Source organism: Gracilinanus agilis, chromosome 1 (genome assembly GCF_016433145.1).
Source record: "Gracilinanus agilis isolate LMUSP501 chromosome 1, AgileGrace, whole genome shotgun sequence".
NCBI classification, from domain to species: Eukaryota; Metazoa; Chordata; class Mammalia; order Didelphimorphia; family Didelphidae; genus Gracilinanus; species Gracilinanus agilis.
Window position 1 is genome coordinate 166,387,687 of NC_058130.1, and position 19,999 is coordinate 166,407,685.

General features: G+C 36.7%; 1 protein-coding gene across 1 annotated transcript in view; it reads left to right on the forward strand.

Moving 5' to 3' along the window:
- The window catches only part of UNC13B (unc-13 homolog B), a 269,311-nt gene that overhangs the window by 33,733 nt on the left and 215,579 nt on the right, over positions 1–19,999 (forward strand). The window contains exons 3-4 of the mRNA XM_044678148.1: positions 15,755–15,872; positions 16,840–16,963. Of these exons, the coding sequence (XP_044534083.1) occupies positions 15,755–15,872; positions 16,840–16,963 (242 nt within the window). The remainder of the gene's footprint in view (positions 1–15,754; positions 15,873–16,839; positions 16,964–19,999) is intronic.

The window sequence follows — 19,999 nt, forward strand, 5'->3', positions numbered from 1 at the left end:
CTTAAATAATAAATTTCAAGAACATAAATAGATGTGTCGTGATTGAAATAGCATTTGTCTTGGAGAGATAACTAAATTGGAATGAGTTATAGAGTTTATTTTATTATGAAGAAAAAGTTTATGTGGTACTAACTTTAAAAAACAACAACTTTTAAATAGGATATGAGAACACATATATTGAACACGTCTTCTTATAGGCCATTCTAGAGAAAAAAATGGGTGTGCATTTGGACCTGGGTAAAGTGAGTTCATAGTAATTATAGTGCTGCAGGAAACTCGTATGACAGTGCTACAATGTTTAATAATACTTCAACAGTTCCCTTAACATATTGATGTGGATATTCCCTTCATAGTTATAAATGGCAATTTGCCTTTCTTTTTCTGTAAATCCTCTATGGAAGATCTGCTGAATCTGCTAAAAGCCTTTCTCTACTTCTTTAAACATCTTAAAGATATCAATTTAATACATAGGCTGCCCATCTGTTGTTAGTCAAGTGTGACATATGACCTGGCCACTTCTTTTCATAATTACATACCTCCAGGATGATATCTTTTAGGCTATTTTTTATGTGCCATTTTGCATTTGATCCTCAAATCAATAGGAAACCACTTAAATTTATTGAGAGTGTCTAGGAGTAGTGGAGGGAGTTGACGTGATCAGTCCTGTGATTTAGCCCATTGGAGAGATGTTGCAAAGGTGAAACTTACAGACCTAGGCAATAGCTTGGATATGAGGGTGAGAGAGAGTGAGGAATCTTGGATAACTTCTAGTTTTTGAACATGAGGGACTTGGGAGCCTTCTTACAGTAATCTTTCTTTAGTGGGAAAGATAATGAGTTTTATTTGGAACATTAAATACTGTGTATTGGTTCCAAGGCAAAAGAGTGGAAAGGGCTAGGCAGTGGAGATTAAGTGAGTTGCCCAGGGTCACACAGCTAGGAAGTGTCTGAGGTCAGATTTGAACCTAGGACCTCTTATCTCTAGGCCTGGTTCTCAATCCAGCTATCCCAGGGACATATTAAATTTAAAATGTCTATTGGAGATATGGTTCAAGCTACCTAAAAGGTAGCTGGAGATGCAAGACTGGAGATAAGTAAAAAGTTGGGGACAGGATAGGTAGATCTGACAATTATTAGCATAGATATGATAATTAAATCCCTGGGAGAAGATGAGATCACCCAGTGAAGTAGTATAGAGGGAAAAGAGAGGAAGACTCAGGACAGAATCCCAAGGGACACTTTTAGCCTGATTGGGAAGAGGATCTAGCAAAGGAAATAGGGGAGTAGTCAAGTAATATGAGAATGAGGAGAAAGGGGTGTCCCCAAAACTTAGTGAAAAGAACATCAAGAAAGAGAGAGTAATCAACAGTGTCAAAGGCTGCAAGAGATCAATCAAGGAGAATAAAGACTGAGAAAAGGCCATTTGATTTGGCAACTAAGAGATCATTAATGATTTTTTAGAGAAAGCAGTTTTGGTGGAATGACAAGGACAGAAACTAATCTGTGTAAGGAGTTAGGAAGGGAGTGGGAGGAGAGAACAAAGAGACTTTTATATATTACCTTTTTTAGATAACTACAAAAGGCAGAAGAGATTTGGTGATAATTAGTGGTGATAGGATCAAGTGAGGGTCTTTTCCAGAATGCTCACTGAAATACCATAATCCGGGTAATGGATGCTTTAATCTACTTTGGTTTTCCTATGGTAATGATTAAGCTGATCTCTTTTTTGAAATCATTGAAGAGTTTTAGCTCATATTACTAGGCTATGAAATAAGTATTGCATTTGTAACAAACAGGTAGGACCATCTGGAGAATTCCTGTTCTATTTGATCTATGTTTAGGACATTCTCCAGTACACTGAATACTTTTGACATAGGTTTTTCTTCCTGTTCCTTGACCTGATATTGATGCTTATGGGATTAGGGGGAGAAAGTTATCTTCATGATCAAATCTGTCATGAAATATTTTATAATGACCTCATTCTAGGTGTGAGAAACACCTTGTTTTAGAATAGCCATAAAAGCTGCATTTTGTTCTTCCTGGTCAAATGGGTGATTCTTCTTTTGGAATTTTAAATTATAGCAGATTCTTATATTCACTATGTTGTTTAGTCATTTGTAAGCTATAAGGATTTGTTTAGAGGCAGCTTAAATGATGAGTGGATAAAGTGCTAACTTGAAGTTAGGAAGACAAGAGTTCAACTCCAACTTTATATTCTTACTTAACGCAGTGACTTTGGGTAAGTCACTGCCCAACTAACCTAACCTCTGTTTGCCTCAGTTGCCTTTTCTATAAAATGAAGATAATAATAATACTTCCCAGCACCATTGTGATTAAATGAGATAATATATGTAAATTGCTTTACAAAGCTTAAAGCACAATATTAATGACTGCTGCTCTTATTAAGTATCTGTTGTATATGAAAACCTGTCCATTCCCTTCTTATTTTCAACAAAGATGTCCTTGATACATACATAGACCATTTTCATGAAGATGTTATGATATGTCTTGAAAAACTGATTCCTGAGAACTGTTAAAATTTTGTTGCCTCCAGTACTGATGTCTCCCTAATGTGTTTGGTCTTATTCAGCCACTCTTCCTGATTACATCTTCTTAACTTTGTTATTAACTCCTACAGTACAGAGATAGTGGATTCCAAAAGTGGAGGCTCTACTATCATTGCTAATATTCTACCATTAAAAAGTCACTGAGACCAGCCATAGAAACACTAGCAAAAGGGGGGGAAAAGCCATTTCCCAATAGATAGATTCCCAAAAGTTAGAACAAAAAATTCTTAAAAGAAAAAATTCCAGTTATTAACAATCATATTTAAGAATGCTCTAAACCATTAATGATAAGAAAAATAGGAATCAAAACAGCCCTGAAGTTTTACCTTGCACCTAGCAAATTGACAAAAATCACAAAAAATTTAAAATGGCTAATATTGGAGGTATTATGGGAAAATAGGTACACTAGGATATTTTTGGAACTATGTATTATTATGAATATTTTGAAAAGCAATTTGGAGTTATGAAAAAATAGTGACTAAAATGTCTACATTTTTTATTTCATTACGAGACTTATATCCCAGGGAGGTCATGACAAAAAGAAAGTAGCACCATTTTTTGTGGTAGTAAAGAATTGGAAACAAATTCCCCATTGATTGGGGAATAACTAAAATTGTGCTGTATGAATATAATGGAATATTACTGTCTCTAAGAAACAATTAATCCTGAGAAGCATGAAAAGATCTACGTGAACTGATTAAGTATGAAATAAGCAGAACCAAGCAAAACAATATATACAGTAACTGCAACAATGTAAATTGCGGGGGAACAGCCACAAAAAAATTTGTAAATGAATGTTGCAAACTTACAAAGAACAAGCATGGTCCCAAAGAAGATGGATGATGTGGCATTTCCCTTCAACCTCTTTGCTAAGGTGGGAAGTCTATGAATATGATATCTTACACATATTTTCAGATTTTTTCCATGTACTGATCAGTTATGTTGATTTTTCCTATCTTTTTTGTCTTTAAAAATATTATTTATTATATAGGATGGCTTTTGGAGAAGGAGAAGGGGGAAGATACCTGGGAAAATTGTGGTAATATAAAAACAAATGCCATAAAAATACTTATTTTTGCTAAAAAAAGAAAGTGTCAAAACCATTTCATTTTACTTGTATTTGTTATCCTTTCATTTTCAGCTGCAAATTGGGATGATCTATTGAGTTGTGTGCCAGTCTTTGCAGGCTTAATTTCCTCTCAACTGCTTTTTTGTTATTTGGGGCTGATATTGCCCATAACCTTCCATCCTCCTGGGTAATGTTTTGAAAATGAGCTTGTGCTTTAAACTTGTTACCCTTCTTCTCTCTCTTTAGACAAAAGATCCTGTTTTCTAGCTGACAAGGTTTTTGGCCTCTTCTCGGCTTCCTCATTGTGGTGATTTTTTTCCTGTTTAAGCTTTTCTAGAAATGGTGATCTGTTGATTGAATGCCTTTACTTTTGTTCCTTTCAATTTTTGTTTTTTGATAATCAACAGCTTAAATGGTCAAATTTAGAGTGGCTATAATCACTCTAATGTGGAGTGTAGGGGAGGGGAATCTTTTCATCTTTCTCCCTTTCTTTTAATGTGTTAGACTTTTGACTTTTATTGATCTGATAGTAAACTGACAACTGATTCACAATTGACTATTATGAGAAATTTCCTTTTAACATTTATCATAGATCACCATCATAGTATTTGTACTATTAATATTGTTTGAGGAAATTTTTTGATAACAAAAAGCTATTATGTATCCTACAACACCATTAAGTGAATTTGCAACTAATGATAGCAACTTCTATGCGTATTGGGAAAATAATACATATGTGAGAGATAATTTATTCAGTCTTTAAAAGGTGTGTTTGCTTACTTATTCTGAGTCACTGAATATTTTGTTGGTTCTAAATAAAGATTAAAATGACAATACCAAGAGGGTGTATAGCTTTGCAAATCTCTTACAATAACTATGTGGAATAACTGTGGGATTCTAATAGCTTTTACACTCCACTTATGGTCCTTTAAACCACAGGGTGGGAATCCTGGATGGTGTTAATTTAATTGTTTATGATTTTGTTTAATGTTCACCCTATCTAGCACCCAACAAATCTCTTTTTGAAGAAAGTATAATACAAGTTGTAGCAGCCTCCTAAATTGGTCTCCCAATTAGACCTGAGTAATCTTTTATCATTATAGTTCATCCTACCCACTGCTGCTGAAGTAAATTTCCTTAAACACCACACCTCACCATGTTATTCACCATGTATAGCCCTAGTAGCAATATTCTTGGTTTAAAATGTATGTATAGTTTAATTGTTTTTTGAACATAGTTCTAAGTTGCTTTCCAAGACGGTTGAATTGGTTCACAGCTCCACCAACAGTATCTATTTTCCTATTGTTCCTCCAGAATTCATCATTTTCCTTTTTTATTGTGGCATCTCAGGTATATTCTAATCTTGAAAGTATTATTGATGTTTTAATATTGTAACCTATGTGCTCATGTACCAGACTCATGGTCATATTATTTCTTAATCATTGTGTTTAATTGGTACTCTATTAATTCTGACCACTCTCCAAACCTACAGTCCAAAGGTCAGGAGAATTCCTGGGCAGGACATTAGCTGCCACAGGGTCCTAGCTCCAACCTTGGCAGACCAGATTCCATACCAGGTCACATGTTTTAATAAGGTCCTCCTCTTTGATCTTGTGATTGTCAACTGAGCCAGTATCAAATCATATGCCATATCACATGTTCATTAGCTACCTCCCATTTCCCCATTCCTTTATTCTCCAATAAAATATTGGAGACACAGGTAACTCTTTTCCACCATTAGAGGAGCACAAATACTGGAGCCCATGTTGTTGAAATCTTCATCTCTGAGTCTTTCTTCCTTTATTATGTTCCCTCTCTCTATATATATCCCCTTCACTTATTTTCCCTCCGTTTCTAACTTCCCTTCTCAGGTGTCCACCCACGAATATATTAATTTGTGGCTACAGGCAGCCACATTTATTATCTTATCCAATCTGATGGGTATGAGATGGGGTCACATAGTTGTTTTAATGAGCTTTTCTCTAATTATTAGTGAATTAGAACATTTATTCACAAGGTTATTAATAGCTTGTGTTCCTTCCTCTGAAAATTTCCTGTTCAAATCTTTTGACCATTTGTTCATTGGGAAGTGGCTCTTATAAATTTGACTCAGTTCCTTATATATCTTAGAAATTAAAACATTATTAGAGAAATATGCTGCAAAGACTTTCTCAGTTTCTTGCTTCCTTCCAATTTTAGGTGCATTTGTTTTGTTTGTGCAAAAACTTTTAAGTTCTATGTAATCAAAATGATCCATTTCTAAATCCTGTGAACCCCTCAATCTTGTTTGGTTTTGAACTCTGCCCCGTCCATGGATGTAACAGATAATTTCTTCCCTCCTGCACTATTTGCTCATGAAATCAATCTTCATACATCTATTCTTGACTTATCTTGATATACAGAATGAGATGTTAGCCTACACCTAATATCTGCCAGACCACTTTCCAATTTTCACAATAGCTTTTGTCAAATAGTGAATTTTTGCTCCTATAGCTAGGATATTTGGGTTTCTCAAATTTTAGATTATGTTTGTTTGCTTCTTTTTATATATTGTATCTACTCTATTCTATTGATCATCCTCTCTAATTTTTACCCAGGACCAAATTGTTTTGATGTTTATAACTTTGTAGTGTGGTTTGAAGTCTAGTATTGCTGATCTCCCTTTCTTCTCATTTTAATTCCTATTGATTCTTTTGTTATTCTTGACCTTTTGTCCCATCAGATGAATTTTGTTATGAATTTTCTGGTTCTACAAAGTAATTATTAGGAATTTGATTGCTATGGCACTGAATAAGTCAATTAATTTAGGTGGTATTATTATAAGTTTTACTGGCTTGCCTACCCATGAGCAATCAATATCTAATTATTTAGATCTGTCTTTATTTGTGTTGATTAAAATTCTCTCTAGGTCATATCTCATTTTTTAATAATTTACTAAATAATAAAAAGTGAACCAGAGAAAAAGAAGGCACTAGCCATGTGTGGCCAGCCACCTTGCCTTACCTTCCAAGAGCCAGGCCAACACATACCTACTCTAGATTCTCAGTGAAAGGCCCCCACTTTCTCCCAGTACTCTATGCTCTTTGTGACATCCCTCTCCTAAGCTCCTCTTATGGGAGAACTCTAACCCACTCTGGATAAGAGATGGGTCTTCTGGATCCGGGGGAGTCTGGGCTAGAGACAAAGTTTGTCTTCCAGAAGCAAGAAATCAGAAAGAACTTTAGAATAGGAGCATAGTGAATGCCTGTCCACTTTTCTCTACCCCTACCCCCAATCTTTTCTCTACTCCACTATCTTAAGAGGCTTGTTTACAAAAAACCAAAAAGCTTTGTCTCCATTCTTATTCAACCAGGGAGTGAGGGAATGGAGCAAGTTGTAGTTTCATTCTTTTTCCTTCAAAATCCAAAGGTTGTTTTTGGGTGCCAAAGAAAAGGGGTACAGGCTACTTTTAAATTTCCACATTTATGTAAAGAATTCTTCTGTAATTGTGTTCATATAGTTTCTGTGTATGTCTTGGCAGATAGACCTCCAAGTATTTTATGCCATCTATAGTTATTTTAAATGGAATTTTCCTTCATATCTATTCTCCTAGGTTCTGTCAGTAATATAGAAAAATCTTGATGATTTGTGTGGGCTTATTTTATATCCTTCAACATTGCAGAAGTTGTTAATTGTTTTGATTAGTTTTTTATATGTCTAGGGTTCTTTACATAAACTATCACAGCATCTGCAAAGAGTGATAACTCTAGTTGCAGACAAGACAGCAGGAATGACATATGTTGTTTTTTTTTTTAAACTGTAAATACAATTTATTTATTTATTTTACCCTTGTACTTCGGTGTATTGTCTCATAGGTGGAAGATTGGTAAGGGTGGGCAATGGGGGTCAAGTGACTTGCCCAGGGTCACACAGCTGGGAAGTGGTTGAGGCCGGGTTTGAACCTAGGACCTCCTGTCTCTAGGCCTGGCTCTCAATCCACTGAGCTACCCAGCTGCCCAGGAATGACATGTGTTTTATTTTGTTCCCACATGATTTTTATTTCTTTAACTAGGTCTAGAATTTCTATTTCAAAATCTTTTCATTCCACAAAGCTTAGAAATTAAGGATTTGGTATAGTGACATCTAGGCAGCTAGGTGATATAATGAATAGAGTGCTGGGCCTAGAGTCAGGAAGATTGATTTTCTGAGTTCAAATTTGGTTTGAGATACTTACTAGCTGTGTGTGACCCTGGGCAAATTACTTAACCCTGTTTGCTTCATTTTCCTTATTTGTAAAATGAGCTGGAGAAGGAAATGTCAAACTGCTCCAGTATTTATGCCAAGAAAACTCCAAATGGGATCATGTAGAGTTAGACAAGACTGAATTGACTGATCAACAACAGCAACAACAACATAGTGAAATCTATTTAAAATAGTATTATTTCTTGAATGAGAATTGTTACTGTGAGTTTTCATGAATGAACTAGAAATTAGGAAGGAAGTTACTGAGAGTTGGTTCTATATCAAAGTTATATTTGCTGTTAGGGATAGTTGAGTAGGTGAAATATTTTTAATGAAAATGTTCTGAAGAAGAATAAGCTTTTAGCACAGGGATTTTGCATGATAATTTCTCTTTCTCCTGCCTTTTCCTGTTTTGTAGGAAAAGACATTAATTTTAAAAGGCATTGTTTCTAGGTGTTCTCTGTAGGAATGATCACAGTAAAATTTTAAACATTAAATCATTTGATGCCCATCAACAACACAGGATCCCCAGAGTTGATTCTGTTCCTTTCCTGTGAATATGTGATTGAGCTGGTGCCATCTCATAAAAGACTTTTGGAACTTTAAAATTCTCCTGAACTTAACATCAGAATCATAGGAGTCTCTTTTCTAGTATGACCTAACACATTGTCTCATTTTATTACTTCTTAGTATGCTATTGTTTTGGAAAGCCATATATCACCATGAATGAATTGACTATGTGGAAGGGCTGGTTCTGTGAAGGTATGTGTCAGTGTCTTAGCTAGAAAAACCTTTCAGTAGTTGGGGATGAGGGCTAGTGATGATTATCTGTGAAAGTATATAGTAACCAAGTGCTGAAGAGTATATATATTTTTAATATTACTACTTAAGCTTCTGTAGTTCTATCCATTCCTCCTTCCCTGGTATTTTACCTTTAAAAGGTTTGTGAGGGGGAGTGGGTGTGGGAAGCTAAGTACTTGGATCCTTGGTTGCAGTAATTTTTAAAACTTCATTAATATTTCAGATTCTTATCCCCACTTACTAAAGAGCAAGTGACTCATTCGGAATTATTGAATTACATAGCAATCTCCAGCAAAATTAATTGAAATGTAGATCTCTTAAGATTTTTCTTTCGCAATTCATTACTGTTTAGAACAAAATAATGCTTTAAGCTAAGCAGCTTGGATTTTCAAGAAAGAAGAGGAACTGCTAGGTGGAACAAAGGATAGAGAGTTGGTCCTAGAATCAAGAAGAACCAAGTTCAAAATCTGGCCTCACATGCTTACGAGTTGCATGACCCTAGGCAAGTTACTTCTTTTTTGCCTCAATTTCCTCATCTATAAAGTGGAGATTATAGTACTTACCTCCCTGGTTGTTATGAGATAACAGTTGGAAAGTGCTTGGAACCAGAGTCTGGCACATAGTAAGTGCTATGTTAATGTTAGCTATTATTATGATGTTTATTTGTAAATGATTAAAAGTTGACATTTGCTTTCCAGCTTCAGGTTTCATGTGTTATCTTTGGCTCAGGAAAAGAACCAGATAACTATAGTCATCTTAGCATCTCCTCACAAGCTTGGAGATGCTTTCAGATTCTATATTCCTTGGGGGCAGCTGGGTAGCTCAGAAGATTGAAAGCCAGGCCCAGAGATGGGAGGTCCTGGGTTCAAATCTGGATTCAGTTACTTCCTAGCTGTGGGACCCTGTACAAGTCACTTGACCCCCATTGCCTACCCCTTATTGCTCTTCTGCCTTAGAACCAATACACAGTATTGATTCTAAGATGGAAGGTAAGGGTCTTAAAAAAGATACCTTATTCCTACAATACTAAATTAAGAGAGACAGAAGAGAAGAGACAGAAGGAATCAGTCAGCCAGGCATGTAAAAGAGAGCCTGGTGATTAACTCTGTCTACTGTCTGTCATTGCTAAATGCAAGTAGCCAATTGTTCTTTTAATTCAATCTTCTATCTATCAGCCTATTGAGAACAAATTATATTGTGCTTAAAATCTCTGTTGGCAATATGAATATTATTTCAAAGTGAACATCTCCCTGCCCCCAAAGCATTTATGTATTGCAGCTACTCAGCATCAAGAGATAAGAGGTGCAGAACCATGACTGATGTACCATCTCATAGATAGACATCTCCAGCATCATGAGACAGAGTGACTCTTACTCAGTGTAGTCATTCTTTACCTTTTCACTGTCTTTTAATGGAAAGCTATGATGTGGGCCAACTGTGGATCTTCTTTTGATTTTCCTTAAGCTTTCAGGCATTTTGCATACTCGTTGCCACATTTTCAGGCTTCTAGATTCAAATCAAGAAGCATTGTACTAAGCCCTGATGATATAAGTGAAGGCCAAAAACCCCCAGTCCCAGCTCTTCAAGGAGGTCATAGTCAAATTGGGGAGACAATATCTAAACATTGATGTACTTACAAGATGCAGACTGGATAAATTGGAGATAATCAATAGAAGAAACCCTAATAGGGAAATGGGTTTGATTAAGATAACTTTGCTCACCCATTAGATATGACCTCTTTACCCACAGTTGTACTCCTCTTATGTTCTCAAGAAATTTTACTCCTTCTTTTGTTGCCATATTTCTTTTATAAATAGTCTAAAGATGAAAAAAAGTGGAGAAAAGAGAATAATATACATAGTAACAACAGTTATATAAATGAAGAGTAAAATAGCAACAAAGTTCAGAAAATCAACACTAAAATGCAGATTTACTTTGGTTAGAGGGATGGAGATGGAGGAGGGATATGATTAACTCATGTTAGCTTCCTGACCTGGATCACAAGTAGGCAAAAGCTCAAATACTGGCATATTGCTGTTGAGTACTAGAGAACACAGCAGGAATAGAGAGATTAATCAATGTGCTGTGCTGCAATCAGGAATAGAGGGGCTTTTTTTTTGTTTTGTTAAACAAAGGCATATGGTAGACTCGAGGGGACCATAAATCTAAGCAACAGAGCTTCAAATAAGAGGAAGCTGCAATCAATCACTACATGCACAGTCCAGAGAATTGTCTTTGTGTACAGGGTGCATAGGACATACTATAGATTTTTTGTTTTACATTCATAACAGACATTATCAGTGATACAGTGGATGATTTTTGACTTCCAGGCTAAATAATGAGTTTTGATAGTCCTAAAATTTTTATAGTCATTAGGTGATTATTGACCAATTATGGTGCTCAGAGAGTCTAGAATTCTGGTTTGTTCCATGATTCTTTTTTACCTTCAGAAAAAAGCAGATTTCCTTCCTTATTTTAGAAACTGTGGATATATGGGGTATCTAGTCCAACTCCCTCATTTTACAGATGAGGAAACAGACTTGGCAAAGTTGAGACTTGCTCTGGGTCACATAGGTAGTAAGGGGCCAGGGCATGTTTCAGACTCAGATTCTCTTACCAAATGTAGCCCACTTTATGCATCGCTACTATGCTATTTCTTCTTCTCACCCTGGCACATATTGTCATTGTCATTGTATCTCTCTGATGTTGACTTCCTTACTGACTCAGATTTCCCTTCTTTTTAAATCTGAGTCCTCCATCTGTGCCCTTCATACTGTAAGGATAAGTGAATACTTAAACACCATGTTATAAATATTCATCCATTCTCTCTTCAATAATGTTAATTTTATACAATCTTAGAATTTTAGATCTGACAGAGACCTTAAAGATAGTACACTTTCCTTGTTTTCAAACATGTGTAAAATTGTTTGAAAATGCACATCTTGAAGATGCCTTTGTTTGACCTTACCTGCTATCACAGTATTTAGAGCTGAAAGGGACTGTAGAGAATATCTAGTCCAACCTCATCTTTATTTATAAATCAGGAAACTGAGACCCAGGGAAGTTAAGTGAGTTAGCCACAAAGTGGTAAACAGGTTATAAGTTCAGATCCAATCTTATTGCCTATTCCTAGATTGAAATCACATCAAAGGCAAAGAAAGTAATACTTTTTGGGGGGAAATATATATTTTTTTGTATTCCTTCACTGTTTAGAGTCTCTGGCAGATGCTCAACAAATGCTTATTAAATAAAACCTTTCTTTTTTTGTTCATATGTAAAAACTTGGATCTTTGGGTAGGGCATTGTCTTTTTAAGTACCCATGAAATATGTAGCATCTTATATTGGACTAGATAGTCTCCTTTCTCTGGGTCTCACATTTAGTTAGCTGAAGGTCTAGGGACTTTGTGGGTCAAAATGCAGGCCAAGCCATAGCTCATGAACCCATACCAATGTGTTTCATTATACTAGTAACCCAGAGGGATACACAGTGATAGAGCACACACAAAAAGGAGTAATTTGTTTTACTATCAAAAATCTGTTCATATCATCATGCTAGGCGTGCTGCCCATCAGGCAAGCCTTGTCAACCCTGCTGAGTCTCAGTTTTTTTCATTCGTACAATGAAGGGGTTGGACGTGATGGCTCCATATAGTCATGGTTTCTAAAATTAGGAGGCAAATCTGCTTTTTCTGAGGGGTAAAAATAATCAGAGAATGAACCAGCATTCTGTATTATCTAAACCACCAGTGTGCTCCTTTGAACTGTAATCATTAAAATTAAATTATGAGTCTGTTATTAGCTTTATTACATCAAAGTAGTGATAGTAAAGAAAGGGAAATGTAGGTAAGAGGTAGAGAGTTGCCTAGCCTACCAACCTATGTGCCATTCTGATGGAATGAAGCTCACCGCCGACAGGGGTTCTTACTCAGGTTCCAATCTCCAGCCAGAAGAGTGTGAGTGTCTCAGCAGAGCCTTGGTCTCGGTTTTATAAGCAATTTTCTCTACCCACTAGCTCTCCTGTGTCACATCTCAGGAACCAATCAAAGCTCCTTAATTTGCCTGGCACCACCCAGAGGGGCAGTGCCTGTGGAATCAGTTTTCCATCTTGTTGGTTTCAACATCCTTTCTCTGAGAGCCTGTCCATCCCTGCTCATCTCAATGGCAAAATACTGATTGATTAAATCAAAAGTTGCTGATCAATTACATCAAAGCAAAGGGAAGAGAATTCCCTTCACAGAGAACTTTTCTAGGTTTTCCACCTCAGCTGCTCCCTGCTGGGTGTCTCCACTGCTTTCCTCCAAGCCTCATGTCTCTTCTCTGACTGGTCTTCAGCTGTCTCAATAAATTCAAAGTCATCTAATAATACTCTGTCCAACATCCACTAGAGCTACTGTGGTTAGTAAACCTTTACCTTAAAGGGAGGGCTTAGAACTCTTTCAGCTTGTTAGTGTATTATTGTCATAGAATTCTAGATTTATAAACATTTTTCTTGCTTGAGAGTAATTTTAAGATAAGAAACTTGCTACCTCCCCAAATCAAGAAAGTGAACTATTTGGAGAAGGCATCATGGAGATGCCTGTAGAAACCTCACACTGCATCAAAAGATCCAGAATGAACATTGGAATGTGGTGAATTGAACTTTGAAGGGTTGAAAAAATTTATTTTGAATGTACACTCTTATGCCAAAGGGGATTGCCCCCTAATTGACTTTTTGTCAATGCACCTAGTAATCATTGGTTTTGTTCTCTTTCTCTTTTATTTCCCTCTTATCCCCAAATTATCGTAATTTCTCCTTAGAAAGTGCAATATTGTATGTATCTCTAGTTAAAGATCTTTAGAGATAGAAGTTGGTTATGTATAATGATTCATTTGGGAAAATAGGCATGTAAATCTGGGAGATTTCTACATGCTTGTTTCCCATTGGAATCACAGGGGGGATTGTGTAATCAGAATTTTGCTTCTCAGAACTCTCCTACCCAGCATCCCATTGTCCTCATGCTGAGGGCAAACATTGTATGTGTACATAGGATAGCGTTCTGGTTGACCTTGCCTCTCTCTCTCTTTTCCCCTGATCATAGCTGTGGAGGCTGGGCCAGAGTCAGGCAGGAGAATTTTACCCACTTGTTTTTTAACTTAGGCTTTCTAATTTTGTTTCTTTTATTTCTTCTACTTCAAGTGATTATTAATAAATCTTATAAAATATTATACTTGGAGTTATTGGATATTAATTTAAATCTTACATTAGGATTAGGCCTTAGCCAGAGTCCTTAACTTGAGGTGCTATCTTCATGCCATTTGCTATTCTGTCTTCTCTCTCCTGCTAATACTGTGATTAGAAAAACCTTTATTCTGCAGAGCAGAGGTACAGCTTTCCTTATTCAGCCCTCTCATTAATGGCTGTAAAGTTCTTCTCACCTAGGCTGTCTTAGAAGGTAACAAGGGTCAGGCTGAGATCTGCTATGTTCTTTAAAATGAATCAGTTGCTATTGATTAAGCACCTACTTTTTTCCAGACACTTTACTACAAGCTGGTATTCTTAGAACTCTTCTTAGATTCTATGATGCTCCTCTGATTAGGCAGATAATTTTCTTTCTCTATTTCCTCCAATAAAAAGAATCTGAGTTAATACTATGGTGAGGTCAGTTTTTAATCTACCAATTATGCTTCTCTATTCTCCACAAGTAGAAATGAATATGTTCTCTAGAGAAGACTGAGATTGGTTATCTTTGTTCTACTTTTTCAGGGAAGCATATCAACCTAGTTTGGCTCACTTAAGGTTTTTTTTGTTGTTGTTTTTTTTGCACAGGTTCATAGAGATGGTGGGTTTGGGTTCCAGAAGTTAATCTCTCAGTCTGATCTGTCTAGTACGGAGCTTTTTTACACAATGAGAATAATTATTAAATATTTGTATCAATTGAGTCAGTTGGGCAAATCACTTCATCTCTGGGTGCTTTAGTTATCCAATCTGTATGATGTTGGAGATAGACTTGATGACTGCAAAGGTCCTATCTAGTGCCAAATCTCTGATCCTATGATCCTGTGACTCATAGAGAGGTATATGGCCGCATTCTTATGAAATTCTAGGATGTGAATGGGCCTAGAGAGATGACAGGGAGAGAAATGCTTTCTCTATCACTAGCAATAGATGTGGAGTAATAGGAAAAAAACTGTATCTGAACTCAAGGAGACTTTGATTTGAATGCCAACTCTCTCAGTTCTGTAACTGCTACCCTTTTGGGATTGTTAGTGGAATAAAATGAGAGCATAAATGTAGAAATGCTTTGGAAAATACAAGATATATATGTCAGATGGTGGTGGTTAAGTTCTCATATATATGTATGTATCATATATATATCTATGGTTTTTTTGGACCTATGATTACATAGATTATGCACACTGGGGAACTCCCAGTTTTTACTCTGAGATTTACCTGAAACATCAAAAAGTTAAATGACTTTTATATGGTCACAAACTAGTTTAATTGATAAATTCAGGTTTTCTAGACTCAAGGTTTAGTTCTTAACACACTACTCTGTGCTGCTTTTTTTGTGACAAAATATAATGAAAATTTCTAAGACTATTTTCCCCTAAAAAATGACAACAGTATATCATCATCATTTGTCTACATTCTGCCTACACCTTCCATTGTCTAGCTAATGGCTGAAGCTAGGTTTTTCACATGTTCAGGAAGAGATGGGACAAATATTCCTGAAAAGAAAGTTTTTTTTCTCTGAAGATATGTTCCACAGTAGTGTCAGGAGCCTTAGAACTGCTTCGGTGTTACATAATGCTTTTTTCACCCTTTTAGTAGATAATGAAGTTCCTACTTTAAGACCATTTGGGGCTCATCATGGTATTCAAGGCTTAATACGATATGACAGAAAGAATGATTGCTCAGCAGTCAGAGATCTGGGTTCAGGTTCAGTGTCCTCATTTATGGAAAGAGGGATTTGTACTAAATGGCTTCTTGAGTTTCCTTCCAATACTAGATCTATGACCAATGGCATATGTAAGTCAGAAGTAGGTAGTTTTTTGTTTTTAATCACCATTGTGTCTTCACACAATTTCCTCAATGGTCTATTTTTTATTTCCATCAGTGAGATCAGTCGCCTGGACCTGGGTTTAAGTGTAGAAGTATGGAACAAAGGCCTGATTTGGGACACAATGGTGGGTACTGTGTGGATTGCACTGAAGACCATCCGGCAGTCAGATGAGGTTAGTTATTTGTATTGCCTTTCCTTGGAATTTATCCTGGTGAGGTTAAATCAATTCTCTTCTGTCTGAAATGTTAGTCCTCTTTACTAATTGGAAATATTGGCTCATCTGAGAAACTAAGTAGTTCATTCAGAAGGTGTGTAAAGTAAATGTGGAACCATGCTAGAAAATCTTCAGCAAGAATCTAAAGAAAGGATTTTTGGATAAAGAGTTTCATAGTAAGGAGATGGCTTTTGTGATCCTTCTGTACCTTGTGGAAATGTTAAAAATCCTGCAGGAGTAAAGTACAGTAAAAGCTACTCTTTTTCAGTGAAAGGAATTAGAACAAAGTTTCTTAACCTTTTTTTTAAAAAAATAAAAAAAGGTTTTTTTTATGGACCTCTTTGGCAGAATCTAGTGAAGCTTTTGGACCCCATCTCAAAATATTAATTTTAAGTGTATAAAACAATATATAGGATTGCCAAAGATGCCAATTTTATTGAAATATACTCATCAAAACACATTTTCAGGGGGGCAGCCGGGTAGCTCAGTGGATTGAGAACCAGGCCTAGAGACAGGAGGTCCTGGGGTCAAATCAGGCCTCAGATACTTCCAAGCTGTGTGACCCTGGGCAAGTCACTTGACCCTCATTGCCTAGCCCTTACCACTCTTCTGCCTTGGAACCAATACACAGTATTGATTCCAAGATGGAAGGTAAGGGTTTAAAAAACAAACAAAAAAAACACATTTACAGACCCTACATAAAGCACTCTTGCATTAAAGGAAATCAAGGTGAGGAGTAAGAAGATAAGATAGAAAAACATGATTGATTTTATAGAGCACAAATGGTTCTTAGACACTCCTGCAGCAATGACCTTCTAAACAAGCAGGTCTGGAGGAAATAGAGTTAATGGGTCCTATAGAAATGTACTAATAGAAAAAATATAAAAGGAGTTTAAAATTTAATCTTAGATTTATATTCCTTTAGGAAGGCCCCGGGGAGTGGTCCACCCTGGAAGCAGAAACATTAATGAAAGATGATGAAGTCTGTGGAACCAAAAACCCAACTCCCCATAAAATTTTGCTAGATACAAGATTTGAATTGCCTTTTGGTGAGTATGTTTGATTAAGTTTTTGACAAATCGATGCATGTTTATACATTGTTTTTTAAATTATCCTCCAGCTATTTGTATGTTTGTCTGTCTTATCTCCTCAATCACGTTGTATCCTCTTTTAATGCAGGGAATCTTCTTCTTTAACAATGAAGAAATAGCCTGTTGAATTGAACTTTTAAAATGAATTGGGTCATGAAAGCTTGCTTTTTAAGAAGTTTGGTTTTCTAGAAATACTCATCACACAGTTACTTATGTTGCCCTATAGGTGCTACCTAGCCCAAGAGCATCATTAATTTATTCCATTTTAAAATATTTAAATTTATTTATAGTTTTGAAATCTGCATGCATATTCTGTTTCTGTAATTTTTTTAAAACTCGAGTAGCACTTATAAAGGGTACAGTAACTAAAAAAGACTGGCCAGTTCCACAGGTATTGTATTATCTAAGCTGCCTAGAGGTGACTATTCCTGTATAAATAGCTCTTTGGACCCTGTGTTCCATAGGAGGCAGACCCTGCAACAAGACTAGAGGGACTGACCCTCAAGTTTACCTCTTAAGGTTAAATGAGAACCGTACATATGTTTCCCTGGCAGGGGAAAAAGTCAGGGTCCTGGAATTTGACTCAGACAGAAACAAAAAAGAGAATTGATACAACTGGATGGGAGAGATTGAGAAATTTATTTTTAGAATGAGCTAGAAAGGAGCACATTCTACTTGAAAATTAATGCCATGAATAACACCAGCATGAAGATTAAAATAATCACCCACTCAAAGCTAATCTGCATCACTAAAATCAGTTTTTGGAGGAAAGTCTCTTTTCTTAGGAGTACTCCTGCTGTAGCAGCTGCCATTGCAGCTGCTTTGGCCTTCCCTGCTTCCTCTTCCTTAGAAGAGAGGGAACTGATGTAGGGTGGCAGCACAAGATAAAACTCTCTTAGTTTCCCTTTCTGAAGTTGCAGTTGCTTCCCTATTCGTGCTGCTTTTAAAGTAGAGGAGAAATACATTGGTTCTAAGAATAGATGCTGGGTTGAAGGTGTTAATGGCTCAGTAGCAAGTGATTCTGAATTATATTTTTGGTGAAGCACTTGGTAGTGGTACCTGGTTATTGGCTTGTGAAGAGCCATCCCATTAGGCACAGAATACTATCTTTAGGAAAAGAGGGAGTCAAGAGCCCCTTTGGTGCTTAATTGCTTTGACTGCCTTAGTGCCTCAGTTGCTTTCCCTGTTGTTAATTCTTCTTCTGCCCTCACTAGGGCCTCTATATTTTCTGTTTTCCTGCTACCTTTTAAAATTTTTTAGCTTCATTTAAAAAATAATTTTATTCCTCCCAATTACATATGAAGACAAATTTTAACACTTTTAAACAAAAATTTGAATTCCAAATTGTAAGGATGAAGGGTAAAGGAAAGAATTTTGGTAGGACAGAATGTTGCACGAGAGGAGCATGAGACAAGAATGGCAGTTGAGGACAGCAGGGAATTCTGGGAAGGATTCTGAAGGACCTGGTCTTCGGTTTGGAGAGCTCAAGGAAGATGGAAGTGGCGAGCTGGCTCTGATTGAACTGAAGGCGAGCCTGTGGATTTCCCTGACTGGAATTGAATGCAGATACCCTGTTCTCTGTCAGCAGACATATTCCCACGACCAAGACTAAATCATCCTGTCCACTGGGGATTCTGGACTCTATCTGGGAGCAGATCCCCAAACCCCTCTCATCCTATTCCTTACCTTACAGAGAGACCCTATTCAGCAGAATTATAACTATAACTTATAGACCAGAAACAGAGATAGAGGGAAGGGAAGGAGAAGCTTTGGGTAGGAGACTGAATTGGCTCCCCAAAGTGATGGAGCTTGGGTTAGACATTTAGGGAGACCCAATTCCTCTGACCACCACCCTTATCGATCCACCCTGATATTCTTAATAAATACTTTTAGTAGTCAGATAGCATTCCAGAGTCATTGAGAGACAAGAGGGGAAGGGGGTCCCACAGCTTTTGCCTGGCTGAATCCATCTTTGAGCCAGACCATCCGTGGTGCTGATGACCGGTCTTGGGGGAGGCTCGTGTGAACCGTAATTCTGGGCAAGATCGAATTGGATCACCACATACCTCATCTTGTGTGGAAGCCTTCCCTCTAACTTTCGAGGGCTGGCATACTTTCCCTGGTCATCCACTATCTGGGTGAAACCCCCTTCAAGTTACCTCAGTATTATTGGCATCACAGGAGAGGGAAGAGAGAATTACCACACTGACCCATCTCTCTTCCTCACCTAATCCCTCTCCATCTGGGCCACTAATACAGAATTCTCTTCCTCCCTTCCTTTTTCCCTTCCTCCCTCCCTGAGATGATTGACAGTTGGATATAGATTTTATATGTACAATTATGTAAAACATTTTCCTTATTAGTCATTTTTTGGAAGAGGTTAAAAAAAATGAAATGGTGTTTTGCTCTCCACTGAAACTCCTTCACTTCTTTCTCTGAAGGTAAATGGTATTTTTCATTATGAGTCTTTCAGGTTGCCTTAGATCTCTGTATTCCTGAGAAATAACCAGGTCATTCACAATTGTTCACCATATAATATTGCTGTTACTGTGTCCAATATTGTCTTGCTTCTGCTCACTTCACTTTGCATCCAGTTCAGTTAATTCTTTTCAGATTTTTCTGAAGTCATCCTGTTCATCATTTCTTATAGCTCAATAATATTCCATCACAGTCATATAGCACAACTTGTTCAGCCATTTTCCACTTGATAGACTCTTCCCTCAATGATTTGGTTCCACTTGACACTATCAGGCTTGGAAACTATTCAACAAAAAGCGAATCTTTACTGAATACTTTAAAAAATATTCATTCTTTTAAAAAGTTTTGAGATCTAAATCTCTCCCTCCCTCTAGCCCTTTCTCTAAGCCATTGAGAAGGGAAACAATATGATACCCATTATACAGGTAAAGTCATGCAAAACATACTTCCATATTAACTATGTTGTCAAAAATAAGAAAAATAAAAGAAGTGAAAAATAATTTGCTTCAATCTGCA